Here is a 27,450-nt window from a genome sequence, read left to right on the forward strand (position 1 = left end):
CATTTATGCCCAGCTGAGGCCAAGCTGCTAGGCTTTCCATATTGAGGCTGGTCTCACCCCCTCTATACTGTACCCTTCAGGTGGAAGTCTGTGGAAGCCGTGTCCCCAGCAACAACATCTATTCTCACCTACTGGGAAAAGATTTTTCTGCCTGCTTTCGTGAAGAAAAAATAGTCCCGGAGGACAGGCCACACGGAGCTCTGGTTTCTGAAACAGCCGCCAGCCACACCCACCTACCCACCCCCAGTACTCACCATATTATGCTTAAGGATCCTCTGAACCACCGGTGTGAACACCTCAATGACCACCATGGACCGAGGCCGCTCTCTGCAGTGCTGGGGAGAGAGGGGTGCAGTCAGCGCAGGCCGGGGGAGCCCCGCCACAGCCCGCAAGACCAACAAGGATATGGTTTCCTCGGCTGAATAGCGCAGCGTGATTAACCCATACCGAGTATCGCAGAGTCCTTTAGTCCAACAGTGTATACACTATGGTGGCCTCTGTCTGGGTGCCCCTTCTAAGGGTCTGGACCCAAGGCCAAGGGTGCAAATTACCGTTGACAGTACTTTACAGTAATTTTTTCCCCTTGAATTCTGTTTCACTAGCTCCCTGCCCCTTCCCCAGCCTTTGTAACCACTGAGCTATGAACCTTCTCAGCAGCCTGCCCCCTCTTAGAGCTGTGGACACGGGTTCACAGGCCCCATCTGAAATGTAAAGACCCAAGGTGTAATAGGTTCTTTTTAATGTAGAGCCCGGAGGTAATTTTATGCAATGTTTCCAGTGTGTCTATTTTGACAGCTTCCTACTTATGGTGTCATGTCAGCGCTCACGGTTTTGGGTTTTGGAGCATTTGGGATTTCAGATTTGGGGACTACAGATGCTCAACCCATGGCTGAGATCGTAGCCTGTGTGGTATGCTGCCCTCACGTGGTAACAATTCAGGAGGTGTGAGAGGACTGCTCCCTGCAGGTTTCTCACAGTTTCCCAGCTCCCCACCCCCTACCCCTGTGGTGGTTTTTTTTTTTTTTTTTTTTTTTGCCATCTCTCCAGCCCCATTCCCTTCTTTTTTTTGAGACACGGTCTCACTAAGTAGAGGTCAGGCTGTCCAGGAACTCTGAGACCCTCCTGCTCTCAGTCTCCCCAACACTGAAATTCCAGGCACGCGCCCCCACACCCGGCTGCTCATTTATTTGTAACTCTGAGTAAGAGTCTTCTGACAGGACTTGGGGAGAGGCCTCAGTAACGGGCTTGCTGGGCTTTCCCCAGAACCTGTGTAAAAAAGGCCAGGTGCGAGGCGGGAGGGATGGCGTCCTGGCGAAGGGGGCTTTGCTGTTTTTGCAAAGTATGGGAATTAGGTTCCAGGCACCCACACTGGGCAGTTCACAACCACCTGTGACTCCAACTCCAGGGAATCTGATGGCCTCTTCTGGCCTCTGTGGGAACCGACATAAATGTAACATGTAAATAAAAATTAAAATCAACATGCTTGTAATCCCAACACTAGGGAGGCAGAGCCAGGAGCAGGGCTCGTTGGCCAGCCAGCCCAGCCAATTGGCAAGCCCCAGGCCTAGTGAAGAAACCCTGTGTCAAAATACAAAATCTGGGGCTGGAGAGATGGCTCAGAGGTTAAGAGCACTGACTGCTCTTCAAAAGGTCATGAGTTCAATTCCCAGCAACCGCATGTTGGCTCACAACCATCTATAATGAGATTTGTATACATAATAAATAAATAAATCTTTAAAAAAAAATACAAAATCTGCCCTGGGAAAAGCACTTGAGGTTGTTCTGACTTCTGCATACATGTGCCTATGTGTGTATGTACACTCACAAACACACATGCGTGCACAGATCCCACGGCATGGGCAGGCCATAGTTCATTTATCCATCCATTTACTGAGGAACGCCTCCATTGCCTCAAAGTCCTGGCAACTGACGAAATCAGCTATACACATCTGTGGGCGGATTTAGGTTTCTAGCTCCGTGAAAACCACAGAGCATCACCTATTTTGTTTGTTTTCTTTAGAGTGAGGTTAAAAAAAACAACAACAAACAGGACAGAATCCTTTGTTGCTTCTTGTTTGCCCTTGGGTGTTTAGGACCATTTTGGAAAGGTATGCTCTACCCAGAGTCTCAGCAAGCCTGTCTGATAAGCTGAAGAACATGGCGGACGTGGAATAGCTTCTCACTTCCTGGTGGGCAGGAGTCCACGGGCCAAGCTTGACTCTTCTTCCTCCTCATCATGGAGTCTCCCCTCTTCTCCACACACATACACTGGCTTGCTTAAAGACAGAGTTTCATGCAGCCCAGGCTGGCCTGGAGTTTACTGTGTAGCCAAGGATGACCTTGACAGCCTGACTTTCCTGACTTCATCTCTTGAGTGCTGAGAATTAGAGGCATGAACATCATACCTAGTTTTTTGGGTTTGTTTTGTTTTTTGTTTTTTTTTCTGAGACAGGGTTTCTCTGTATAGCCTTAGCTGTCCTGGACTCACTTTGTAGACCAGGCTGGCCTCAAACTCACAGAAATCCTCCTGCCTCTGCCGCCCGAGTGCTGGGATTACAGGCGTGCGCCACTGAGCCTAGCCATCGTACCTAGCTTTATGCAGTGCTGGGCAGCAAATGCAAGGCCCAGTGGGTCTGTGCTAGGTAAGCGCTCTACAATCAGGCCTTGCTTTGAATTGAATTAGAAGGCCTTCTGTTGAGCACACAAGCTCCCTTGCTCCCAAAAGAATTCCATCTGCAACTCTTAGTAAGGTCAAAGGACCTGGGAGAAAGAGCTCAGGGCTTTTCTGGGAGATCGGGGCAGCAAAATTTCTTCAAACCTTTGTGGCTGGGGTCTGGAAGTCCAGCAGGAAGGACTGTCTGAGGATTCTTCACACAGGCCCAGAGAGGCCCTGGGGGCCAGTGGGGAGGAAAGGGCTCTGTAGCAATCAAGCTCCTCTCTCTGGGCGTGGCCTCCAGAAGGAAGACAGCCTGAACCCCCATGGCTCTGGCCAGGTTCTTACCTTTTCCACTTAGATTCCACTAGACTTGCCCAAGGTCCATTTTCTCCTACTTTACTTTATGCTAGCAGGAACCCCAGGGAAAGAGTTATCAGGGCATGGGGGAGGGGCACTAGTGCGGTTGCTTAGCAGGTAAAGGTGTTTTGCCACCAAGCCTGACATCCTGAGTGGGATCCCCAAAACCCACAAGGTGGAAAGAATGCATCAACTCCAACAAGAAATGCTATCCCGTGACCACCGCACACTCAGCACGGCACACGTGTGCACATCACATAGAATAGCTAAATAAATCTCTTGAAAGACTTTTTAACAAAGGTCAATTCCCCCCCCACCCCCAGATTAAACATTCTAAGTATGAAACAGGGAGAAACCGTAAGCCCGAGAGGCCCGCACGGGGCTTGTGTGGATGAAACTGGGCAGGCAGCGGAGACACCATCAGCCAATCGACCTGCAGGAGCATAAAGCCCGGGCTCTCTCTGATTCCATCTTCTTAGGAGTTGACACTGAGTTCTGGGGCAGAGGCACCTCTCTCATGTGGGCCTATACTACATGAAGGGCCTTCTGTGCTGGATCCTAAACTGCCCCCTGGATGCCATGGGCTGGCCAATGTGTGAGTCACTAAGAAGAGTCTCTTTATAGAAGTAGCGGAGCCAAAGAGAACACAGTCTTGTCCTGTTTTCATGCAGGGGACAGAAAAACTAGGGTCCCACCACCCACCCCCAGGACCCTGTTCTGGCTTTATGTACTTATTTCATAAATGAGCAGAGTCTCCAAAAGACAGCATGGGGCTATAGAAGGGGGCAGGGACCACACATAGTGTTCAAGGGAACCAAGGAAAGAGTGAGGACAGAGAAAGTTACTCTGCAGGGTGTTGGCAGCCCTGGCAGTGCTGGGGAGGTAGAAGATGCAAGCACGTGTCTTTCTAAGGGTATCAAGTTATTATAGTAAAGACATATACACACGGGGGGGGGGTATGAGGGGGCGGGGAGAGCACAGAAAAAGGACAGACAGATTTGTGTGCCAGCCCAGCCCCCAAGCTGCTGAGCTGTGTGCTCTGGGAAGGCCCTGTCCCCTGGTGTGGCCTGGGTATGTTGCATACAAACTCTGATGTAAGGTTGGCATCAGGTCCCTGGGCATGGTGCCCTGCTCTGTGGCTCCTCCAAGCTGACCTGGCACATGCTGCCAGCTTCCCTTGTCCAGGGAAAGCCCTGCAGCCGGGCCCCTACCCGGGGCCAGCCAGTGCTCAGAGGAGCTTCAGCTAAGAATAACCCAGCTCTGACGTCAGAAATCCAGAAGACTGGCTGCAAGCTGCCTCCCAAGACAGCCAGGAATAGTCAGTCCACAGAAAAAGCCAGACGCCTGCTTCTTCTTTAGCCTGTCTGGCAGAGGATAGCAGCCCCTCGAGCAGGTCCATGCACGCCTTTTGCCTGCATCTGGGACCCTGACCAGGCTGGCATTCAGCCAGTGCGTTCAGACCCACTGTAGCTAGCACACCGTGGTGGCGGTGGCCTCTGGTATAGCCCATGGCAGTGACACCATACCTTGCAGAAGAATTCGCAGAGATCTGGCGGTGGGTGGTTGTTTTCCAGAAGAGGCGCAATTGCCTACGAGAAAATGAACAGCTGTCAGTCAGCGGGACCCGGTGGGGGTGGGGGTGGGGTGTGGCCTGCAGAAGAGAGCCACTTGAAATAAAGGGAAAGCATCCTTCTACCCTCCGTTGGGTACAACTCCCTTTTTTAATATGCAGGAAAGCTCCAGGCTAGACCCACAGAGGCATAGCTAACTTTAGGGGCTTCATGTCTAGTTTGCATCTATCCAGATTGGCTTCAAGCCCACGACTTCTGACTAAGCGCCAGGGCATCCTACTGGGGGGGGAGGGGATGGGGGACGACATACAATGCCATTTGCATCAAGGGATCTGAGCACCTTCTGTGTTCCTAGCACTGTGGGGAGCTGGGTTCCTGGCAGCAACCTAAGGGATGAGCATACAGGCTGAGGAGAGTTCTGGGTGAGATTCTGGTCTTGCCCCTTCCTGGTAACAAGACCTCTTAGAAGCGAGTAACTTTGTCTGAAATGATCCCTGAACCCGCCCTCTGAAAAGTAGTGGTCCAAAAAGTCTCTGCAAGTGTTCCAAAGTGCGGCATTCCTTAACCAACAGGTTGATGGTGCTTTGTGGTGTGCCAGTCCTGTGCACTTCAGAAGGCCCAGCACACCCGTGGCCTCGCCTTGCTAAATGCCAGCAGGAGGCCCCATTCACAACTCAGTTCACAATAAGGAATGGTAGGGCACACCTGCACCCCCATTCTTGAGCAACTGCTTAGCAAGTCTCCTTAGGGTCTTCTGTGTAACACTAAGGCCTTGCTGGTTCTAGGTGCATTGTGGAAAAGACTGTATAGAAGTGATAAGCCAGGTCCAGGAGTCATCCCTGCTGCTTGGGAGGCCGAGGTATTGGAACTGGAGGGTTGGCCTGTTTTCCGGAGTGAGCTCAAGGACAGTTTGGTCTGGGTAGCATATGGAGACCTTATGATTACAACAACAACAACAAAAAAGTGCTGAGATGTAATACAGTGATGGGTGCTTGCCCAGTCTGTGTGAGACCCTGGTTTCAATGCCAAGTACCAGAGAGGAGGGTGGGGAAGGGACAAAGAGATGGAGACTGCTGGTGACTAGTTACTCAGGCGGGCAGCCACTCAAGCCAACAGGCAGAGCTGTGCTCAGGCCTCGTCTGCTTTGTCTAGTTCTAGACTGTTCAGCATGACGGTCACCAGCCGCGGGTGATTCCTTCCATTTCAACTGACACAAAAACCAATGCTTTTTTTTTTTTGGAGGGGGGAAACAAAAACAAGATATAACCTTGTCTTCTGGTTCCATTTCTGTGGCTGGGCAGTCCCAAGTAACTCAGGTCAGGGCTTCCCAGGCCAGGGCAGGGCAGGGCAAGCCCCTACCTCTTACTATCCTACCCTGGCATGAACAATTGCCATGTATATGACAAAAAGACAGCACTCGCAATGGTGGCCCTCAGTGCCCTGTGCCGGCCTGTGTGACTTGTCTACAGGCAGGGAGTTTGTACTGATCCACTGAGAATGGGAGACCGAGTTCGGGGAGGCTGTGAGGGCACTAGCCCAGGGTGAGCAGCTGGCCAGCAGCAGAGCCAGGACTGGGAGCCACTTTGGTGACCTCATATTTGACTTATCGTTCTTCTAGGCATGGACGGTTCCAGACTTCACATTACCAAAGAATAAAACGAGAGTCTGGGGACCATGACGGGGCAGTGAGGGACACTACAATATGGAAGATAGAGGTAGGTCTCCCTGTGACCTATCAGCAGGGCCACCGCCTTGGGTATCTGCTGTTCTTTCCTCTGCGTCCTGGAAGCAGACCATGCCCAACTCTCCACTCCAAGGCCAGGCGACCCAGCATGGCCCTGCTAGTTAAACAAAGACAGGCTTCAGGCCACAGTGGCAGCAACAGGATGGGAGGCCCCTTCTCTGCTCATGAGGCACTTCCCATGCTCTGTCCGGGTACCAGTGCAGGGCAGGGGTGTGGTCCTCTTGGGTTGGGTCCCCTCTAGTCCCTTTTGACCAGGCCTCCTTCCTAATGGATGTGATTTACAGTGTGGAACAGGGGAGCTAGTTTAGTAGCAGCTGTCAATTGCCACACCCGAGTCATTTCTCTCATCTGATCCTTAGGCCCACTGGTATAGATAAAAGAGACACTGGTCCCTAAAGTGATGACTGTATTTAAACATATTGATATCAACCAATCAGCGAGCTCCCGCTTTGTGTGTGTGTGTGTGTGTGTGTGTGTGTGTGTGTGTGTGTGTGTGTGTGTGTGTGTACACTCTTTCTAGAAGCCAGGCCCTTTGCTTGGCACGTTAGGTATGATGGCTCGGAGAATCCTGAGCAGCCAATGAGAAAAGCACTAACCTGGCCTTTTACAGGATCTGGAGCCCCAAAGCCACTAGACTGGAAGGACAATACAAATAACAAGCACATCCAACCTGCAGCTCACCATGAGTACAACTCACAAAATCGGGAACTTAAAAAACATTACGGGAGCTGCTGAGACGCTTGGAGGGCTAAGCTGTGCAAGCTTGGTGACCTGAGTTTGGCTCTACTGGGTTAGCTGCTGATCTCCGCACACACCATGGCACACGTGCTCCCCTTACCTGTACGCCATGCCCACTCGTAACAAGTAAATACATTTAAAACATTAGAGGGTTTTTTGGGGTAATTATTTTGGTAACAAAGCATGGCTCCCGAGCTCGAACTCTGCAGGTGACAATGTTGTGCCACGATGTCAAAAGGTTATCTTTATAAATTAGATCTCACGGGCGTGAACTGGCTCTAAGGAGTACCTGGTACGTATAATTCAAGATACTTCTGTCCCAAAGGCTGCTTGGGTATAAAGACCAGAGAGGAAGGATGTCACACTCTGACAGTGCCCAGGGACTTGCCCGCTGTAAATGACACTATGCGGAGAGAGAGGCACTTGAGCAAGAAATTCACACAAAGACCTGGAAGGATCTCCAGGCTACACTGACAGGTGGGGTGACAGATGTGGAACACGCCCTTGTCACACTGCTCTTGAGAAGACCCATGCCAGAAGCTCTTACTGCAAGGAAACAGTCTCTGAAGAGGGAACAGGAGCCGGCCAGACCATCTCCCCCTCCTTTTTTTCAGTTCTAAGGCCAGAAAATCCAGGTTTTTACCCATGTTAGTGGGAGGTAATGCTCTACCACCAAACCACATCCCCAACCCCTCACCGGGGGATTCTACACAGGGAATCTCTCACTGAGCCAACCTTGAAGCCCCCTGTTGATTTCTAGGAAAGGTCTCGTTGAGTTAGCTGAGGCTGTAGCCCAGGCAGGCTTTGCAGTTGAGATTCCCTTCCCCCCCCCCCCCAAGTACCTAAGAAAATACACTGCTCTAGTAGGCTTGGCCCAAAGCTGACTGATCAACAGGCACAGTTAAATACCGGCAACATCAAAGCTAAGTCAGACCTCTATTTGCGGGCTCCTCAACTGTGCATTTCAGCAACCATGGCCCGAAACTATTTGGAGGAAAGCAAAACAAAATTGTGCCTCGACAGAAAGTAGAGACATGTCCTGCCATTGCTCCTGAGGCACTACCATGTGACAGCTCTACAATGCAGGGATGGGTTAACACAGGAGGATGTACAGAGGCCATGCGCCAATGCACCGCATCTCCCACCAGAGACTTGTGGAGTCTGACACTCTCGGGGCAGGGGGCAGGGGCTCCTCAAGTCACCCACAGGTGCTGAGGGGGACATTTTTTTTTAACCACCTTGAACATTTTCCCCCTCTCTGGTTTTGTTTGTTTGCGCTTGCCAGCTAGGTGCCCCAGGTACCAGACATCGCCTTTATGTGTATGAATATGCACCACGTGAGCGCCTGGAGTTAGGGACTTGTTCATCATCATGGGTCCTCGGCAAGAGTACCAAGTGCTCTTAGCTGCTGAATCATCTCTCCAGCCCAAGGACAACTGTTCTCAACAACACTACAGTTTCTTCACGTGGGCTGAAGAGATGCCTCGGCCGTTTTTAAGAGCACTGGCTGCTTTTGCAGAGGACTGGGTGCAGTTCCCAGCACCACCACGGTAACTCACAACCATCTCTATCTCCAGTTCTACAGGACCCAATGGGCTCTTCTGACTTCCAAGGGCACGTCCGACACCCGGCATGCAAGCAAAATACTGCCCATATAAAACAATAATTTAAAAAAAAAATTGAAGTTCGAGTTAATTGTCATAGCCAGGTCTAGACTCTCTGAGCGTGAACCCTTGTTAGCATTAACTCTGCTTTCTTTATCATCGTGGGAAGTGGTGTCTGTGCCAGGCCATGCGCCTCCGCTGATATCCAAGTGGTACCCACTGATGGTTTCTACAGCTCAGGGATCTGGCTGGTGGAATGAGAAAAGCTAACTTAAGTTCCAGTGGGGAAGTAGGTACATAGAGAATAACCAAGCGCTGCTACAGGGGACTGACTGTCAGTAGGTCAACTACAAGGACGAACTCCAGGCTAGAGGGAAGCTCCTGGACACATGGTAAGCCTGTGCTGCCTTAATGATGGTGGCTGTGGCAGTGAGCCGATACGTGGGTCTATGTGGTGGAAGGTGGAGGGGGCGGGGGAGGACTAGAGCCAGGGGTAGGGGAATGGGTAAGAACAGGCCTTAATGTGGCCACTTTAGCCAGATTCCTCAGAACAAACTTCTCCCCGAGGCTCCTACGAATGCCAAAACTTCTTCCTCCCTCTAGGCCCTGGCGTCCAGCAGGACTCGGGGACACAACTTCCTTTGTAGCACTCACTCAGACTGGCACTGATGCAATGGGTCTCCCCGCTGTCTTGGTGCACACTGGCCCATTCTCTAACTGCCTTTCCCTGTAGTGACACTCTCACACCCTTTAGGACAACCTGGTCCTGGAAGCATCCCCTGCTGTCATTTCCTCTTAGCACCCCTCCTGATGATAGAGGAGCCCAGCTGCCTCGCTTCTATGTTCCTCTACCACCCAGAACCGGCCCTGCCCTTGACATGAGGCATGCTTTGATCATTACTGATCCCCTGGGGCCTTGGGAGCCACAAAACAAGTCCCAGGGCCAGCTTCTGGTGCTGGGGTCAGGCACACTCATTCTCACGGCCATTGAAGATTTGCTACACAAAAGCTGAGTCATTGTTAGGACACAAGGAGAAGGTGCTGGAAGGTGAGTGCAGGCGCCTGGGTTGGCTTACCCATTCTATCAAGAGCAGTCAAAGGCAGCTGTGGCAGGTGCGCCAGCTGGGCACCAGGTGCCAGACTAAGACAGGAAGTGCTCCTGACCCCACTGAGCTATGAACGGCCAGAGGCTCACCTCCTGGTGTGCACACAGGAGCCTGGCTTGCCTGGATGAAGCCAAGGGGTACCGGGCCTGGTATGTTACTCCCAAAGCCACAGGCCCCTAGAGTGAGAATTTTGGTTTCTTTAAACACACAGAAGAACTCTAAGAATATATTTTGGTCTTAATCCCAAGTGTGGGGCTATGGGACTGCTTCGCAGCAGCTGGCTATGATTTGCCTCGTGCTCTGGCAGGGGTATGATTCTGCCAGCTGCAGATAAGTTTCTGAGGTTGTGTGCCATTTGGAATTCTGGGAACTTTTCACAGGGAATATATAAATGCTAGAGCCTCGAGAGGCAGGGTGGGTTGTTGGTTGTGGGTCTGTTAAGCAGTCGTCCTCAAAGAAGGAACAAGAAGAAAAAAAAATCCTGATGGCAAAGATCAAACTTGCCCCCAAGGAACTTGATGCCCCTAATCAGCAGGAAGTAGTCTAAGATAATGCTGCCCCGCTTCCTACCCCTGACTTTATTCAGGGAGCTCTTTCCTTTCCTCTCTGTCCTTTTTTTCTCTCAAATCTAGTGTGAGGGGGAAGAAAAGGAAGAAGAAAAGGGGTGGACATAGAAGGACCCATGAAGTAGCTATGGCCGGCTACAGCCCCTCCTCACAAGCTCACTCTGTTCTCTCTAGAACAGTGTCCTGCTTCCCAGTTTCCCACTCCCGTCTGCTCTACACTCTAGCTTTGCCGAAGCTCCCACAGTACGCCACGCTGCTCTAACCTCTGCGCCTTTGAATAAACTGTTTGCTCTTCCCAGGATGCCTTTACTCATCTGGCAAACTCCTATTGATGCTTCAAAGCCCAGCTCAGATGTCACTGCCCCGGAAAACTCTCTGGCCCTTTCTCCCAGGATTCTGTCACTCCCCTCCCCACTCTATATATCTCTGTTTTGCAGCGACTGCATTTGTCTTCCTACAACAAATGGACTCAACGGCAGCGTGGTGGTTATTCCACCATTTGTGGACTGAGGTAACAGAGCCGGACCTGCCGTGTGATCAGTGCAATCCATGTCTCTCTTTTCCATTATAGTGTCTCAGAGCTTAAAACTGCCCAGAAAAACAGTTTAGATCCAAAGGTGCTTAGAACAATGCTGAGTTCGGAGAAAGATTATCTTCCTGTATGTACCAGAGGGGTGTGATCCTGGTTTTAGTTAATTAGGCGACATATCTGGGTCAAGAAAGAGTGGGTTTACCTGGCCAGTAACAGGGTGATAGCTGTAAGTGAAAAGTGGAGACTCGGGAACGAGAGGGCGACAGAGACCCCACCCAAAGAGTGGCCACCACGGCGGCTTCCAGTCAGCTGGGCTCTGCATGCTGCGCTTTGCGAGGGTGGGGGGCGGGAAGGGGGCAGGGCACTTACCACAATGATGTTCTCATGCTCCTGAGTGGTCAGGTTTGTGTTCTAAAGGATGAGGCGAGAGAAGAAGGGAAAACACGATTAACAAAACCTGGCGTTTGATCGCAAGGCTCCACAGCACTGCAAAATGTTTTCAGTGCCACCACTCCTTACTCCCAAGGACACAGTGATCACTCTTCACGCAACACATCAGGCCAATTCTGGGTACATCCTAGTTATCTTTAACTGTCAACTTAACACAGCCCCACACTGGCCTGTGGGCACGTCTCCATTCGACTGTTGATTGATGTCGGAGGGCACAGCCCACTGTGGGCAGCACCACGCCTTACACACAGCTGGTCCTGACCTGTACGAGGGAGCTAGCTGACCCCAAGCCTGAGCGAGGCAGCAAGCAGAGTTCCTCCATGGTTGCTGCTTCAAGTTCTTGAGCTCTTGCCCTGACTTCCCTCAGTGACTGAGCGTGGCCTGGAAAGCTGAAATAAACCCTTTCATTTCTTAAGTTACTATTTGGTCAGGGTGTTTTTATCACAGCAACAGAATGGAACCCTGAACGGGGAGAGTAAAGGGGGACCTGAGCTTCCCACCCACGTCTCAGAGCTCTGAGGCCTGGGGTGAGTCATGTCTTGCTGAGACTCAGTTACTACTTTTGGCAAATGGAGGTTCTGATACCGGCATCTCATGGGATTGCAGTCCGAGGATGCAGACCGTTGGGACAACGCTCCTTGGAATCAAGAGGGCAGGCTCACAGAACAGAAGAAATCAGGCCCTTTGTGAGTCTCCACCCCGTGCTAGGTAAACCTTTTATTTTAGATCGATATGTTTTTTTTTCCCAGTCGTTCTCTAAGTAGGCTCCCAGGGAACACTGGTGCACCGTGAGTGCCCTCAGGATGTTCCAACTAGATACACATTTGAGCGATGGACGCTTCAGACAGAACTAGGTTAATAAACTCGTTTTGTTTTGCTTCCTTCTCAATCTGGAATCTGTTAAACTGACTGTATTATTGCCCTCCCGTGAGTATGAAGAAATGGTAAGAAAGAATCATGAGAAAATTCAAAGTACTTGCTGTTCTCTCTCTCTCTCTCTCTCTCTCTCTCTCTCTCTCTCTCTCTCTCTCTCTCTCTCTCTGTTTTCCAAGACTGGGTTTCACTGTGTAGCCTTGACTATCCTGGACCCGCTTTGTAGATCAGGCTGGTCTCGAACTCACAGTGAATCACCTGCCTCCTGAGTGTTGGGTTTAGTTACAGGCATGGGCCACCACGCCCAGCTCAGTCTGCTGTCTCTTCTGGTGGATACAGGCTGGCACTGGTGTCTACTTGCATTTCCTAACAGCCCCATTTGCAGCTCAGAGCAACCCCTGATTTGATCAGAATTGGCGTGATGCAGGGTCCTTGCCCCGTACCACAACAATAGATGGATGAGGAGTAGGAGCATCTAGCAGGCCTGCACCTGCTGAGGCCAAAGGGCAGGTACCGGGCTGGACATCTGCCTCTGCCCCAGCATCTGGGGTAACACAGAAGTGGGTAACACAGAAGTCTGAGATAAAGGCAAGTGTCTCAGCACCAAGCAGGGGCCGGGCTGCCCACCATCTTGAGGGCTCGGTACAAGCAGAGGGTGCTTCTCTGACGGTAATATCTTTTTCCTTCTGTGAAGTCTGTTTCTAGTGGACTATTAAAAACCACTAGTCACCGTGAGTCACGACAGATGAAAGCCCGGCTCTGCTCTTCCTTACGGCAGCAAGAGCTCCGGGAGCCTCAAACAACGATCTGGGGCCGCTGATTCTGTTTCCTTTTCACTTTGAAAACGTTCTCTGTTACATTTGTTTATTTGTTTGCTTGGTTGGGGCGGTGGTGTACGCACCCATGTTGCCATGGCAACGAGTAAGGTGGGGGTCAGAGGACAACTTGTAGGAGGAGTTGGTTCTCTCTCTGCCCTGTAGTCTGGGGATTTAACTTAGATCGCCAGCCTTGGCCAACAAAAGCCTTCATTCCTCTGCGCTGCATCCCCAGCTCCTGCTTTGTGATGTCAGGGTTGTTCTGACCACCTGCCGACTGATGGTTTACTTGGAGCTTATCACAGGGCAGCCACTGACCCGATGTACAAGGGGGGGTGGGGGATTGGTGTGGGAGCGGGGACCTGTACCTCTGACTGTCCCAAGTCCAAAGCTTTTATCTACACAGGGCTATAGCATTCAACCCCGAGGCAGTTCCCTATGCTTGGCTGTGCAGGTACCCATTCACCTCTCTGAGAAGCCCCAGTTGTGGACAGCCTGTTTGCTGGACAGGGAGACTTCTCCCTTACATAGTTTTTTGTTGGTTTGGGTTTTTTTTAAAGAACTATTTATTTTATGTGTATCAGTGTTTTGCCTGCATGCGTATGTATATCTGTGCACAACATGCATGCTCTGTACCTATACAGTTGTAAGCTGCCACGTATGGGGTGGGAATTGAACCTGGGTCCTCTGCAAGAACAGCAGGTGCTCTTTACCACTGAGGTATCCTGAGCCATCTCTCCAGGCCATCACTTGTTTGATTTTTTTTTTTTTTTTAATTAGGATCTCATGTAACTCAGACTGGCTTGGAACTCCCTGCATCACCAAGGATGACACTGAATTCTCGCTCTTGGGTCACCCCTTCTCGGGTGCTGGGATTACAGGGGTGTCCCACTTCACCCAGCTCTTACATGGGTCTGTCTCTGTAATCTAGGCTTAGGAAGCACTGGTGTATCAGAATGTGAGCCTGGGCACCGGCTGACCTGGGGGTGGTCCCTAGCCATCTGTGTAGCTCAGCACCCTTAGGAAGCTACTGACTGCTTATGATGGCTGGCTGAGCGTGACAATTTGACAGGATGTAGAGTCACCACGGGGATACAAATCTGGACGTGTGTGAGAGTTTCTAAATTTGGGTTAATTGAGGTAAGAAGACGCACCCTAAACAGGCAGCACCATCTCTGGGCTGGGGTGCTGGATTGAATGAAAAGGAAAAAAGTGAGCAGAGCAACTGGCATCCACCTTTCTTTGCTTCCTGACAGGGGATGCAATGTCACCAGCTGCCTCTGGTCCCCACCATGACATGACGAACTGTGAGCCAAAAGAAATCCTTCCTTGAGCTACTTTCGTTGAATCAACTGTAAAAATCGCTAATAGGAGATCGGAAGTGCTGGTCATTCTTCTGGTTTGTTTGTTTGTTTGTTGTTTTCATTTTGTTTTCCAAGACAGGGTTTCTCTGTGTAGCCCTGGCTGTCCTGGAACTCATTCTGTAGACCAGACTGGCCTTGAACTCAGAGATCCAGCTGCCTCTGCCTCTCAAGTGCTGGGATTAAAGACACGCGCCACCACCACCTGGCCAAGCCTCTGGTTTTAACTTGCTTTGCAGGGTCCTTAGGAGAATGTGACAATTCTAAAAGCCTTGTTCCACACAATAACCGCTCTGGACTACATAACCATAAATGGTGAGTTGTTGTTGTTGTTCAAAGATGTGCTATGGTTGATGGGAGTGCGTACTGAGTCCCGGGGTGGCTGTCTCAGCTTCGTCCCTCACTGAGACGAGCTCTTTATGGGCTGGACACATTGACTTGAACGGCTGACACATGAGGGACCCCCATAAATGGAAGTATCTTTTTAAATTTTTCTTTCTTTAAATATCTCCCATCCAAGCTGACTTTCAGATCCTTTATTTAAAGCTCCAGATTTAGTGAGAAGGCCAAGAGGACAGGGTCCTGGGGACAGCCTAGAGTGCTGGGAACTGAAGGGCTGAGCAACGTTACCTCCAGATGCAAGAGTCAGGTGGGCAGTATGGACTTGTCTTTGGTGTGCCTGGACTGTCCCTTTATGAGTGAGGATGGCACAGTCCCTTATTAGGTGGCATAGATACAAAAAGAGATGCTGTGTATATGGCCAGCCGCCTCAGGTCCCTGCTATGATTTGCCCACCGTGACCGCATCTTCTGACTGCGAGTCAAAACCAACACTTCCTTGAATTGCTTTTTGTCCGATCAATGGTCAAAATCACTAGTACCAGACTGGAAAGTCATCTGCCTGCCTTCTGAAGGGAGGATGAGCCTCCTCTGCCCCCACCCCCACCCCCCAGTAAGAAGCTTGAACTCAGGGCTGGACACTGAGCAACAGGCCCCGAGATTTGGAATCTCGCATGCTTCACACCAGCGCGTGGCCCTCTACAGAAGGAAGCTCTCTCCCACCTGTGTGCCCACCCCACTCACCTGTCTGCCGCCGCCACCACTTTCTACCTCACCCAGCTCTTCCAAGGAAAGGGACCCTTAACATTCTGCATCAAAGAAGACCTGGGCTGTAGGGTGGTGGCCAGCCTAGGACCACCGAGAAAGGAGGATGGAGTACACGGGAACTTGAAGGGAACACGCAAGAGAGTGAGGTGAGACACAGGGAATGAAATTCTCTGGAGAGATGGACGGAGGCATCACTCGGGTGGTGACTGTGACTATTTTAAATAGGGAGTCAGCAACCCCGGCATCCCCAGGGGGACAGGCAGGCACATAAATGAGAGCAGCGTGGCTATTTTCAGGGTGCAAGAAACAGCGCTGAGGGCAGTACACAGATCCCAGTGGGTTGTAGTGAAGTTGGGCCACTCAACTTTCCCCGCCTCCCCCCTGACTCACTTGGGCCTGACTGATGATGCTGATGCTTCCTCATTACTGCTGCAGCCCCTGATGGAAGATGGGCTGTATGGGAGGGCAGGGGATCGGTGTTATTGCCGTCACCATTCTTGGCAGCTGGTACACGCTCTAGCACAGCACTGCCTGGCAAAGTGGATGGTGCTGGCCTGCCCAGGACAGGATGCTAAGTAACAGTAGCTGCCCAACGGAGCCAGATTTTTCCGTCTTTAAAGAGAACCTGGAAATGGCCATTGTGCTAAGGTCCTGATTACTTGTTTTTACTTTTTTTTTTTTTGCCTTGTTTTATTGTTTGACAATATATATATGACGGTTTCCCGCCGCCACCTGCATTATGCATGTGAGGTCTGGTTTTTAAACTTTGAGCGAGGCGAACTACGCCTATCTGTGAACAGCTGGGGGTTCGTGGGACAGAAAGCTAGCAAGGGCTGAACAAAAAACCAGAACCAGACACTGCCCCAGCTGGACAGAGCAGGATAGAAGGTTTCATCTAGAGCAGTGGTTCTCAACCTATGAGTTACGACCCCTGGCGGCAAGGGGGGGGGGGTTGGGGGGGAGTGGTCATCAAACAGCTCTTTCACAGGGGGTCATCTAAGACCACTGGAAAAACAGGTATTTACATTATAACTCATAACAGCAGCAAAAATTAGAGTTACGAAATAGCACCTGACCCTGGGAAGCTGCAGTGACTGCTATGAGAGCCGCTATCCAAGTCCTGGGTCTGACTTAAGGCTTAGCAGAGGTGACTGTCCCCTATACCTCTAGACCAGTCGGAGGCAACTGGAACCAGCAAGCCTTCAATGGCTTGGTGGGAGATACTGGCTTCCTTATAATAAGAACAGAGGTGTGGCACACCATAGGTAGATCTCTCCTGCTCACTCAGATGGGGCTGGGAACAAGATGGAGGTGAAAACAGACAACTCAGAGAGGAGAAGAGGCCACATCAAGCTGGGGGTGCATCTTACCTCCGAAAGCAGTTTTGACACGATTTCCAGTGGAGCCTGGTTAATGGAATCGTCCTGCAGTGGGGACGTGAGGGCCATGTCCACCAGTGTCCGGATCTCCTTCAAGACCACCTCCCAGCGGCTCGGATTACTCAGGACTTTCTTGTATTTGTAAATCTTTTTCTGGGTGGAAAGAGAGAGAAAAACGGGAATATATACCACCGATTTAGCCAACAACTCAAGCAAGATAACCAAAGAACCTCCCTGGCAGGGGCGGGGTAAAAAAGGCCCCGGCAAGTTGTCAACCTGTACTGAGCTCTCCCCAAAAGGAAATGGATTCACGAAGAAACAGGCTCCATCCAAGGTCAAGGTTGCGTCTGCAGACAGGCAGGCTCCGAACGCCGGAACAGCAGTTTCCCACCCTGTTCCCAGTGACACATAAAAAGTAATTGGGAGACTGCACTCTAGATGGAGTCTTTTGCCAAACTCCCCAAGACGCCAAGCACAGTTAAGAGTGGGAATGTTCCAGGCCCACAGAAGGCTTTCTATAAGCCAAGTTTCTGCCTCTGCAGATCCTATAAGGTCTTTTGGCAAGTGGCATTCCGACAAAAGAAGAGGATGATGGTCAGGATGAAGGCCAAAACTCAGCTGTAGCCAGGTGGGGACCGAGCCCAGGCTGGCCGGCGGAAGCTAGGCTAGGAAGGCAGGGACATGCTCACCTCGCTCAGCGCAGCCTCCAAACCCGAATGGAGGGCAGGGCTTCAGCCTCCTGGATTTGAGGCACCCGTTAGTTCCGCCTCTCTGACATCATGGAAACAGAGGCCTTGGAGGGCAGAGGTCCAAGCCAAGTGCTCCCTTCCCGTCTCTGTCTCTGTGGCTGCCTGCCTGGCCCTGCACCGCCCCGGCTTGCTGGATTCTCAACAGTATGAGCTTCTTCACTTAGTACTAAACCCTCTTACTCCTAGGGAAAGCCTGATCTTAAAGTCACCGCACCCCCATGCCAGCAGCCAGCTAGGGTGACATGCCACAATCTCTGAGCCAAAGACTTAAGGAAGGGGTCTGGCCCTCGCTGATAACCCAGGCTCAAACTGAATGCCACAGTGGTCTTCCTGTGCCATTTCTGAATTAAGAACTACAAATGTAAGTCTCAGGACGTGGGCTGATGAGGAATTTGGAAGGCACATCTTAAGTCCAACTGGATAGGGATGGAGCCAGGGTGAAAATTATTCCCTTTAGAGGTTATTTCACCTTTAGGGTCCCTGGGCCCCACATTAGGTGGAGAGATTCATGCTAGGCTCAGTGGGAACCCACATCAATCCTGGGTCCACATTAATTCAATGTCCTCTATGGAGTTACCCCCCAAAAATCACAACCCAGAGAGAACCACCAACATGAATAAAGCTCACTTAATACGTCTCTTTCAAACACCCATCACCCACAAGGACACGAATGGTATCCTCCATCTTTTCTCATGCGTTCTCCCTTCCCGATGATTCTCCGCCGCCAATGGCATCACACACATGTAAAGGTATGTCAATAAGGTGGGCTTTGTTGTTGTTGTTATTGAGGTAGAGTTTCAAGCAACCCAGCTCTGCAGTCCAGGTTAGCCCCCCTCACTATTTCTTTTCCCTTTTTTCACTGGAGTTCTTTCATCTGCCTACTTGCCCCACCCCTCCGTCTCCTCCCACCTCCATGCCTCGCAGCTCTGTGCTGGAGCCCTGGGACCTCCACCCCTGCCCCTCGGAGGCTCACACTGGCTTCGACACAGGGACAGGAAGAGAACCAGCAACGACTGCAGACTTCCGCGTTCTGAGGATGGAGGAGGCACAGCAAGTGCTCCCGGAGTGGAGCACCCTAGTGACAACCAAATCGGCTGTGTGCTGACGAAGATGGTGGCCACGAGTATGTCCCTAATTCCGTTGTTTTAATGACAAAACACACCCAGGTCTAAACAGGCTTCTCTGGATCTGTCACTGGTGTTTTCCTGGCTGAGCCTCCCTTGAATGCTAGGACACTGGGATTTCAATGTATTCTAGGGAACCATGTCCTTGCCAAAAAACCATCAAATAACAAAAACAACAACAACATTTATTATAATAATATTATAATACATTATCGCATACTATATTTTAAAAAATAATAAAAAATAAATAATTAAATAAATAAACTTATTTCACCACACAATGAGGATCACCAGGACAATCTATCCCTCAGGTCATCCCACAGTGTGATCAACTCATGCCTGGTGGAAGCTCCCATAACTATTTTGCTGGCCAGCTGCAAGTTATTATGCTTGAAAGAATTATTTCTATAAAGATGATGTGCACTCATTTTTTAAAAAAAATTGAAACCATACCAAAAGACACAAAGAAGAGAAGAGGGGGTAAAAAAGACTAAAAAATTCTACAATCCAGAAATAGCCATCATTAAAATATGTTGGCAAGTATGGTCCTGGCCACCCCTCATGTAAACTGGGCAAAACATGGTTGGCTGAGGTGGCACATGCCTGTAATCCAAGCCTGTAATCTGGGAGTAAGAGACCATGGGTCTGCTGTAAGATGGCTCAGCCAGTAAAATACCTGCTGGGCAAGCATGAAGACCTGAGTTCGGAACCCCAGCTCCCAAGTGAAACACTAAGCACGGCGGTACATGCTTATAATCCCAGCACTGAGGAGGCACAGTGGAGCTTGCGGGCCAGCCTGGGCTAGCTGGGTCAGTGATCACCAGCCTTAGTAAGAGACCATGTCTCAAACACATGCAAAGTGACTGAGAGAAGACTCTGACTCTCTCTTTGCTGGCACACATGCATGCAAGTTCGAAGCCATCATGGGCTACAGGGAGACCCTATTTCAAACAAGAACTCTGCAAAATATAACCAACCTATGAGGTGGGGTGGCCATGGACAGTTTTCAGAACAGATGCCACAGCGTAACGGTTCTCAATCTGTGGGTCAGGACCCCTTTAGGGGTTGAATGACCCTTTCTCAGGGGTCACACATCAGCCATCCTGAATATCAGATAGTTACATTATGACTCCTGATAGTAGCAAAGTCATAGTTATGAAGTAAGAATCAAATAATTCTATGAATGGGGTCGCCACAACATGAGGGCCTGTATTAAAGGACAGCAGCATTAGGAAGGTTGGGACCCACTGTCACTGAGACACAGAAGAAGGGAGTCGGGGCACGCAGGACGTATCTCCAGTGCCTGAGCAAACTAGCCTCCGAGACCAATCCTAGCTTCCGTGCCCTGGCCTTGGTACTAAGGGAAAGGCCTTCCTTAGAGCTGAGGGATCACAGTTTGTTGTGTCATCAGGTCACCCTCTTCAGAGAGTGCGCTCTGTCGAGGCGCCAAGGCTGTGACGAGGGTTAACATTCACTTAACGTATGACAGGAGCAGGCACATCGCTAGCCAGATTCCGAACTGCTCGGTTCAGCTGTTAAGACCCTAGGAGCTGGAGTCGAGACCATCCTGGAAACAGGCTCTCAGTCAAGGGACTGAGTTCAAATAGCGTTAACGACTGGCGAAGCGATGAAAGGAAACGTTGGTGTGGAGAGTGAGAAAGAGGTGGGGATTGGCCGTCTGAAGGCGAGATGGGTCACCAACAGCTCTACTTGGGTCACCCAGGGAACTTCAGGTTAGGGCTCTCACTCCTGCTGCATCTGCTCTGACCGCCGGTCTGATCAAGAAATACGGCCAAACAAGGGCCATCACTGCTCCCACCAGCGTGCGAAAGACACGGGCTTTGTTAAAGTTGGACTAAGTGACCTTGAATGGATTATCCCAGACCATCTACCCAGGGAAACAGATCCTGCCTATCTCTGTACATTAAAAAAATAAAAACTCCAAACTTTAAGACTTGGGGTGGCAGCCAATAAGGGGGGGGGTGCACACCTTCTACCCTGATGGCATGGAAGCCTGGCAACGTCATCTATGTGGGCAGCAGAAAGTCAGCCCTACGAGGGGATGCCAGACACAGGCAGACTCACCTGGAATGCAGGGCCATGGGTCCCCAGGCTCCCTTTATTCTGTCTGCCTGGAGCCCGAGCCAAGATGTTCTCAGGGCCACAGGCATTCGGGACACCATGATGTCCATGGTGAGCACCCTGCAAAAGCAGGTGATGCTGGGAGTGGGACAGAGAGGCCACCGCGATTCACATGACGGTCACATCCAGGAGGGGGAGTAACCAGCCTAAAACCATTGCAGCCAGAAAGAGTCAAAATGGCACATGAGTCAAAACTGGCTGCAGAGCCTCTAAAGGTCTCTTTCCATGACATCCCTCAGGATCAGTGGTGTCAAGAGGAGAGGCAAGACGGGTCAGCTGAGGGACACTGAAGACGGTGTCAACGAGGCTTGGTGACAAGGTAAGATCCAGGAATAAACCCATGGCAAACATCAGGTGACTACTGGGTGACAAACATGAGTGAGGCTGGCAGAAGCAGCAGGTAGGTGGGCCACGAAGCTACAGACAGGGAGTAAAACATCCAAGGCTTTGGGTCCTTAACCACACCCCAGTCGACACGTTAGCATCATCCCAGGAACTCTTATGAGCTCAGTGGGCGATGAGTCATGGTGAGGCCCAGATGAGGCCGCTTCTGGAATCCTAGCTCTCTGGAGGCCAACAGTCTTCCCACGGAGCCTGCTCTGTCAGCAGCCGTGAGTACTTCATGACCACTGTGTGCCTATGGGCCACTGGAATCCTTGACCTGAGTGTGAGTGTCTGTGTGTGTCTGTGTGTGAGAGAGAGAGGGGGGGGGAGGGAGGGAGGGAGGGAGGGAGGGAGAGAGAGAGAGAGAGAGAGAGAGAGAAGGGACAGGGGTCCTGAAACTGTCTTGAGGTTGGGCACACGACTGACGTTATAAGGCTTGGTACTGACTTAGTGTGTGGCTGGCAACATGCAGCCCGTGTTCGAACTCAGCTTTGGCTGTTTGTCTACAGTGACACCAAAACCTATGGGTTTTCTAAGAGTTATAAAATTCAAGGCAAACAGAATATGCAATAGAAATTCAGTGTGGCCCTCAAAGCTCTGGCTCATGAGTCAGATCTCAGAATGAGTACACACATGAAAAGATGCACACACCTGGCCAGAGGCACACACCTGTCATGGCAGCATGGGAGGAGGCAGGATGACACAGGCAGGAGGAGCAAGAACTGAGGTCATCCTTGGCTATAAGAGTTCAAATCCAGCCTGGACTATTTGAGACTGTACTTCATAACAAAACAAACAACAAAAAGCAAACAAACAAAAACAGGGGCGAGGAAGAAAGAGATGCTAGCCATTATAAGCTTCTGAGGAAATACACATTACAATGGTACAGAGATACTATTTCATGTCCATTGGGATGGAAAAAACAGATAATACCTAGTGTTGGCAAGGATGTGGTCAAGGCAATCCTAGTGCACTGCCATTGGTAAATAAAAAATGTACAGCCACTCACAAAACATTCAACAGCCCCCTGCCTCCCATCCTCCTGTGCTGGGGATCAAACCTTAAAGCTGGGTGCTGTGATGCATGCCTGTAATCCCAGCATTCGGGGAAGCAGAGGCAGACGGATCTCTGTGAGTTCAAAGCCAGCCTGGTCTACAAAGCAAGTCCAAGACAGCCAAGGCTACAGAGAAACCCTGTCTCCAAAACAAAAGAAAAAAAAAACACAAAACAGAACAAACAAAAAAAAAAACCAAAACAAAACAAAAAACCCTAGGACCTCACATGTGTTCTTATCACTGAGCTAAGTCCCTGCCTGCTTGACGGTCTGAAGATGTTACGCATGCATTTGCCTCATGGCTCAGTAATTGTTTTTCAAAATCTGCCCCCTCCAAAAAAGAAAAGCCCAGCCCCACAGAGGCAAGCACATGAGTGTCCACAAGACAAGATCAGTATCATGGCTGAACAAGATGTGGCAGGGCCACGTAATGGAAAGAAGAATGAACACATCCTACGACAGCCTGGGTCACTTCACGGCCACTGTGCCTTGTGACAAAAGTCAGACATAAGACACAACTGTATGATTCCTTTTACACGAACCTTCTAAAAGAAAAGGTTTCTTTACAGACAGAAAGTGGACCAGCCAGTGTTGGGAGATCCACCCAGGACATCTCTGGGGTGGTGGTGATGTTCTGAAAACAGATTAGGACACACCATTTGGCCAAGTTTACTAAAATCATCATATTGGATACTTACGACAGCTAAACTTAATGACATGTAACTTATGCCTCAAATAGGCTACACACACACACACACACACACACACACACACACACACACACACACACACACACACACGGAGTCATCCTAGGAAGACAGAGGCAAGCAGACAAAGCCAAAGGTAGCATGGCCTGTTAAGAGGAGGGAGGGGGGTTTGTAATAAGCAGACTTCAGGTCAAATCTCAGCTCCATGTCTACCATCCACCTATCCATCATTCATCCATCCATCAGCTATTTTATCCACCAATCCTTCATCCATCCATCCATCCACTCACCCATTCACCTTCTACCTACCATCTATTTATCCATCCAGCCTTCACTTATCTACCCATTCATCCACTTACCCATCCATACCCACCTACCTATTTACCTACTCACCCAGTGCCCATCTCCCATCCACTTATCTATCCATCTTTCACCCAAAAGTTTATCCACTCATCCCCCCATCCTTACCCATCCGCTCACTGGTGTGTCCATCCTTGGCCCATCTGCCCACGCACCCACCTACTCACTACCCACCCAACTACAATTATAGGAAGACTTCTACTATAACGTGCCAAGTGTTGAGCTAAGTCCTGAGGAAACTGTGCTAAGAAGAGCAGACAGGCCTGGGATTTACAGTCTATTGTTTGACTGCAGTCCCTCATCTGCAAAGCAATAAAAGAATAATTACTTCCAAAGGCTTACTGTAACTGCCCATCAAGTAACACACATGAAACAATCTACTTCCTGGCTGCACCACAAGTGTAGATAACATCACCTACCAAGTCCTAGGAGGGAGTGGTCCAGAGCAGAGAAGGCTAAGAAAGGCTCTCAGCATCTGTAGCAAAGCCGCACAGGCCAACAATAAACAGAAACAGCAGGCAGAGCCTCCTGCTTCCCTTCTGGCAGAGCCAGTCACTCCATGGCTGCCCTCACCCTCTCTGCTTATCAGGGAAGGGATGTTACCTGGGCAACACCAGCCATCTCTCTGGAAACTGCTTCTGTGGTAGAGGTAGAAGCAGGCACAAGACACTGGGGTTCTCACGCCTGAGAGAGTGGAGCCTCTTAGCTCTTCCACAGGAGACAAGCTGTCATCAGGTGGGTGTCCCTCACCAGGAGGCGTGTCTCAGAATGTACTGGAAACGAACGCTCTTCCCAAGGATGGGGGGGTGGGGTGGGGGTGGGCACAGCTCCGCTGCCGGCTGCAGCCTCTGAGGCTCGCGTGCACACAAGTACGCATGCTCCTTGTCACTTGTCACGGGTACTCTGAGGAGCTGCGGAGGGGAGGACGTCCCTACGGAGATGGAACCGAGTAAGCTACGGAGGATGCGGACTGGCTTTGACACTTTATTTCTAGGTCCTGCATAGAGCTGCCTGGCCTGTCTGAAAGCTACTGGCCCCAGGGGGCTTCTGACAGTCAACTTAATTAGAAGAAAAGTCAAGTGGAAGCCTAGCTCTTCAGCCACACAATTGCTCTGCAGCTGCTAGACGGAGAACACTGTTGTCACCACTGAAAGCTATGGGGGCAGTGCCATGCCCCTGTCACTATGCCTAAGGTCCAGCTCATCTGCCTCTCCACAGAGCCAATAGCACCATGCACAGCACAAGGAGACAGCCTCTATCTGCCCCTCCCCACATAGGGGACATGGGGTTCTCGAAGCCCCCAGCTAGTAGGTGTGTCCAACCTTGATACTGCCACCTATAAAGCTCACATGAGAACCTACACACACACACACACACACACACACACACACACACGAGCACAGGAGCACACAGCTAGCATGTATGCCCTTTATAGTCTTTCTAATGTTGAGTAAATTAACACTTTTGTGATGGACCACATTCAAAGCAATCCTCTTGCGTAGGTTGAACAGGGACCCCATCTTGGGCTTTCCCTCCAAGGTGTTTTTTCTTCATAGTAAAATGTCCCCTATAGGCTCACCCAGCTGGTGGTGCTGTTTTGGAAGGCGGTGGAACCTTCTGGACACGGAGCCTAGTCGGTGGAAGCGGGTTGTACGGGTGGCACATGAAGGCCACAGGCAGGCTGTGCTCCTGTCTCCGTCTCTTTACTCCCAGCTGTTTGTCACATCCTAAGCAGCCACCAGCTGTCCGCTCTCATGCCTGTTTCCCCACGATGGCCTTCGAGCATGAACACACCTGTCCCCGATGCGGCTGTTTCTGTCAGCCTTTCTATCACAGTGACAAGAAAACCTACTGATTTACGATGTGTGCCCCAGAGTCCCTTGCACACCCAGGGAGAAAGGCAGGCAGGCTGCCTACCCTCTGTCCTGACTGTACACTTGCTATGGGCTGTGGACATTGGTACAATCGGCCTTCTAGATAGAGCATATACACGTATGGAAATGTCACAACAAAGCCCACCACTATGTATCATTAACACGCTAATAAAGGCATTAAGATACTGCAGATGCAAGTTGCTTCTGTCACAGGGTGGGCCCGTCTCATCGAGAAATATTCAGAGATTAAGGCGAACACTACTGCTCTCTTACGAGGAGCCTTCCTTTGTCTCAGGCTGGGAAGTGATCCTCCTCTCCCCACCTGCTGCTTTAGCTGTCAACTTGACACAGAACTGGAGTTGAGCAGGAAGAGGGAACCTCTGCTAAAGAGCTGCCTCCATCAGACTGGCCTGTGAACATGCTGTGTTTTGTGAGGCATTCTCTCGATTAAGTGATGGAGGGAGGCCCAGCCCACTGTGGGAGGCGCCATCCCTAGGCAGGTGGCTCTGGGCTGTCTAAGAAAGCAAGCTTCAATTCTTGTCGTTAGCTCCTGCTTTGGCTTCACTCCACGATGGAGTACAACCTGGAAGGTGAAATAAACCCTCTCGTCTCCGAGTGACTTTTGGTCATGGTGTTTGTCACGGCAACAGAAAACAAACTAAGATACCAGAGATAGCCTGTGGCCTTGGCTGCCTGAGGAGTCCAAGTCCAAGAGTCAGCCCTGCTGTCTTTGTCGTACACATAGGCCCATTCTCAAGGTGAAAGCCACACCAGTGAACCGCCAATCATCTCAAGGCATTTAGTTCAGCGGCACTTAGCGCATCACGTGCAACTACCACCCCAAGGGAAACTGAGGACATCCAACAGTCAATACCTGTTTCCCTTCCAACAGCTAGTCTCTTCCTGGGTCCAGACAGGGCATGGGGCTGGAGTCAATATAACAAGCACACGGCCTTTGGACCTGGGCTTCTTGTACTCAGTGAGGTGACCTCAGAGTTGACAGGCAGCCTCTTGAGCATCAGTATTCAGTTCTTCCTCAGGATAGAGCCTATCGCGAGGCCGGGCCACTGAGGCTGAGCTGCTTGTCCACAGATAAGGGCTAGGCTGTTCCCATCTCTGCCTCTGCTCTTGGCTAACATCTGATGGCCACCACCCCATCCCACGACCATCGGTGAACTATATATGGGTCTCTCAGGGCACCTATATTTGGCCAGCAGTCACTGCCCTTGCGCAACAGTAGAAGAATTCATCTATCAGGTCTTTTTTTTAACCCCCCACAGGTGTGGGGACACGGAGGGGACACTCCAGTAAGGCCAGCAATTAGGTAACAATGCCTACCTGCTGGGAGCAGCTGTAGTGCACCTGGCTGTGATGAATGTCACTAGAAAGCCTTTCTTCTTCCTTTTGGAGGGCTCTGTATGGGTCAGGCTCTGTGCCAAACACCTAACCTGGTGTCTTAGTGTGTGTGTGTGTGTGTGTGTGTGTGTGTGTGTGTGTGTTCATGCTGGTACACACATGTGTAAGAGTACAAGTGGAGGTCAGAGGTCAGTCTCGGGTGTCATTCTTCAGGAGTTGTCCGTCTTGTGTGGCTATTTTTTTTTTTAACATGGTTTCTGGGGACTGAACTCGGGTCTCCAAGCTTGCAAGGCAAGCTTTACTGACTTAAGCTATCACCTACAGGCCTACAGGTTAACTTCTGCAATCTCAACAGTACCTCAGGGAGGTGAGCCCCGCTTTGTAGATGAGAAAGTGGGGCTGAGCAGGTAAGCCACACAACTTGTGATAGCCAGAGAGAACTGGGGTAGCCATGTTTGTAAGCTGAGTGTCTGACCTCACGTCATCATGCTGGTGAAGACACGGCTGGAGAGATAGATGGCTCAGCAGTCAACAGCACTGGCTTCTAGAGGTTCTGGGTCCCAGCACCCACACGGTAGCTCACAACCATCTGTACCTACAATCCAAGGGGATCTAACTGACACCTTCTACTGGCTTACATGGGCACCAGGCATAGATAAACATGCAGTTGACGCCCACACACATAAAAATAAATAAATAACTTCTAAAAACCCGTGCCTTCTATTCTCAGTGTCTACTGTCCCTTCCTGTCAGCTGGAGAAGCCAGCTGATGCGTGCCTGAGAAGACAGTTCCTGGGGAGACAGGTACTTTGTCTGAACAAAGGACACACAGCTCAGGCACT

The 27,450-nt window shown here is 50.6% G+C and overlaps 1 protein-coding gene across 1 annotated transcript in view; it reads right to left on the reverse strand.

Moving 5' to 3' along the window:
• The window catches only part of CMIP (c-Maf inducing protein), a 199,502-nt gene that overhangs the window by 30,145 nt on the left and 141,907 nt on the right, over positions 1-27,450 (reverse strand). The window contains exons 4-7 of the mRNA XM_084757883.1: positions 16,850-17,011; positions 11,244-11,285; positions 4,540-4,602; positions 255-335 (exon numbers count right to left, since the gene is read on the reverse strand). Coding sequence (XP_084614009.1) covers positions 255-335; positions 4,540-4,602; positions 11,244-11,285; positions 16,850-17,011 — 348 coding nt within the window. The remainder of the gene's footprint in view (positions 1-254; positions 336-4,539; positions 4,603-11,243; positions 11,286-16,849; positions 17,012-27,450) is intronic.

Source organism: Acomys minous (genome assembly GCF_964271855.1).
Source record: "Acomys minous genome assembly, chromosome: 14".
Taxonomy (NCBI): domain Eukaryota; kingdom Metazoa; phylum Chordata; class Mammalia; order Rodentia; family Muridae; genus Acomys; species Acomys minous.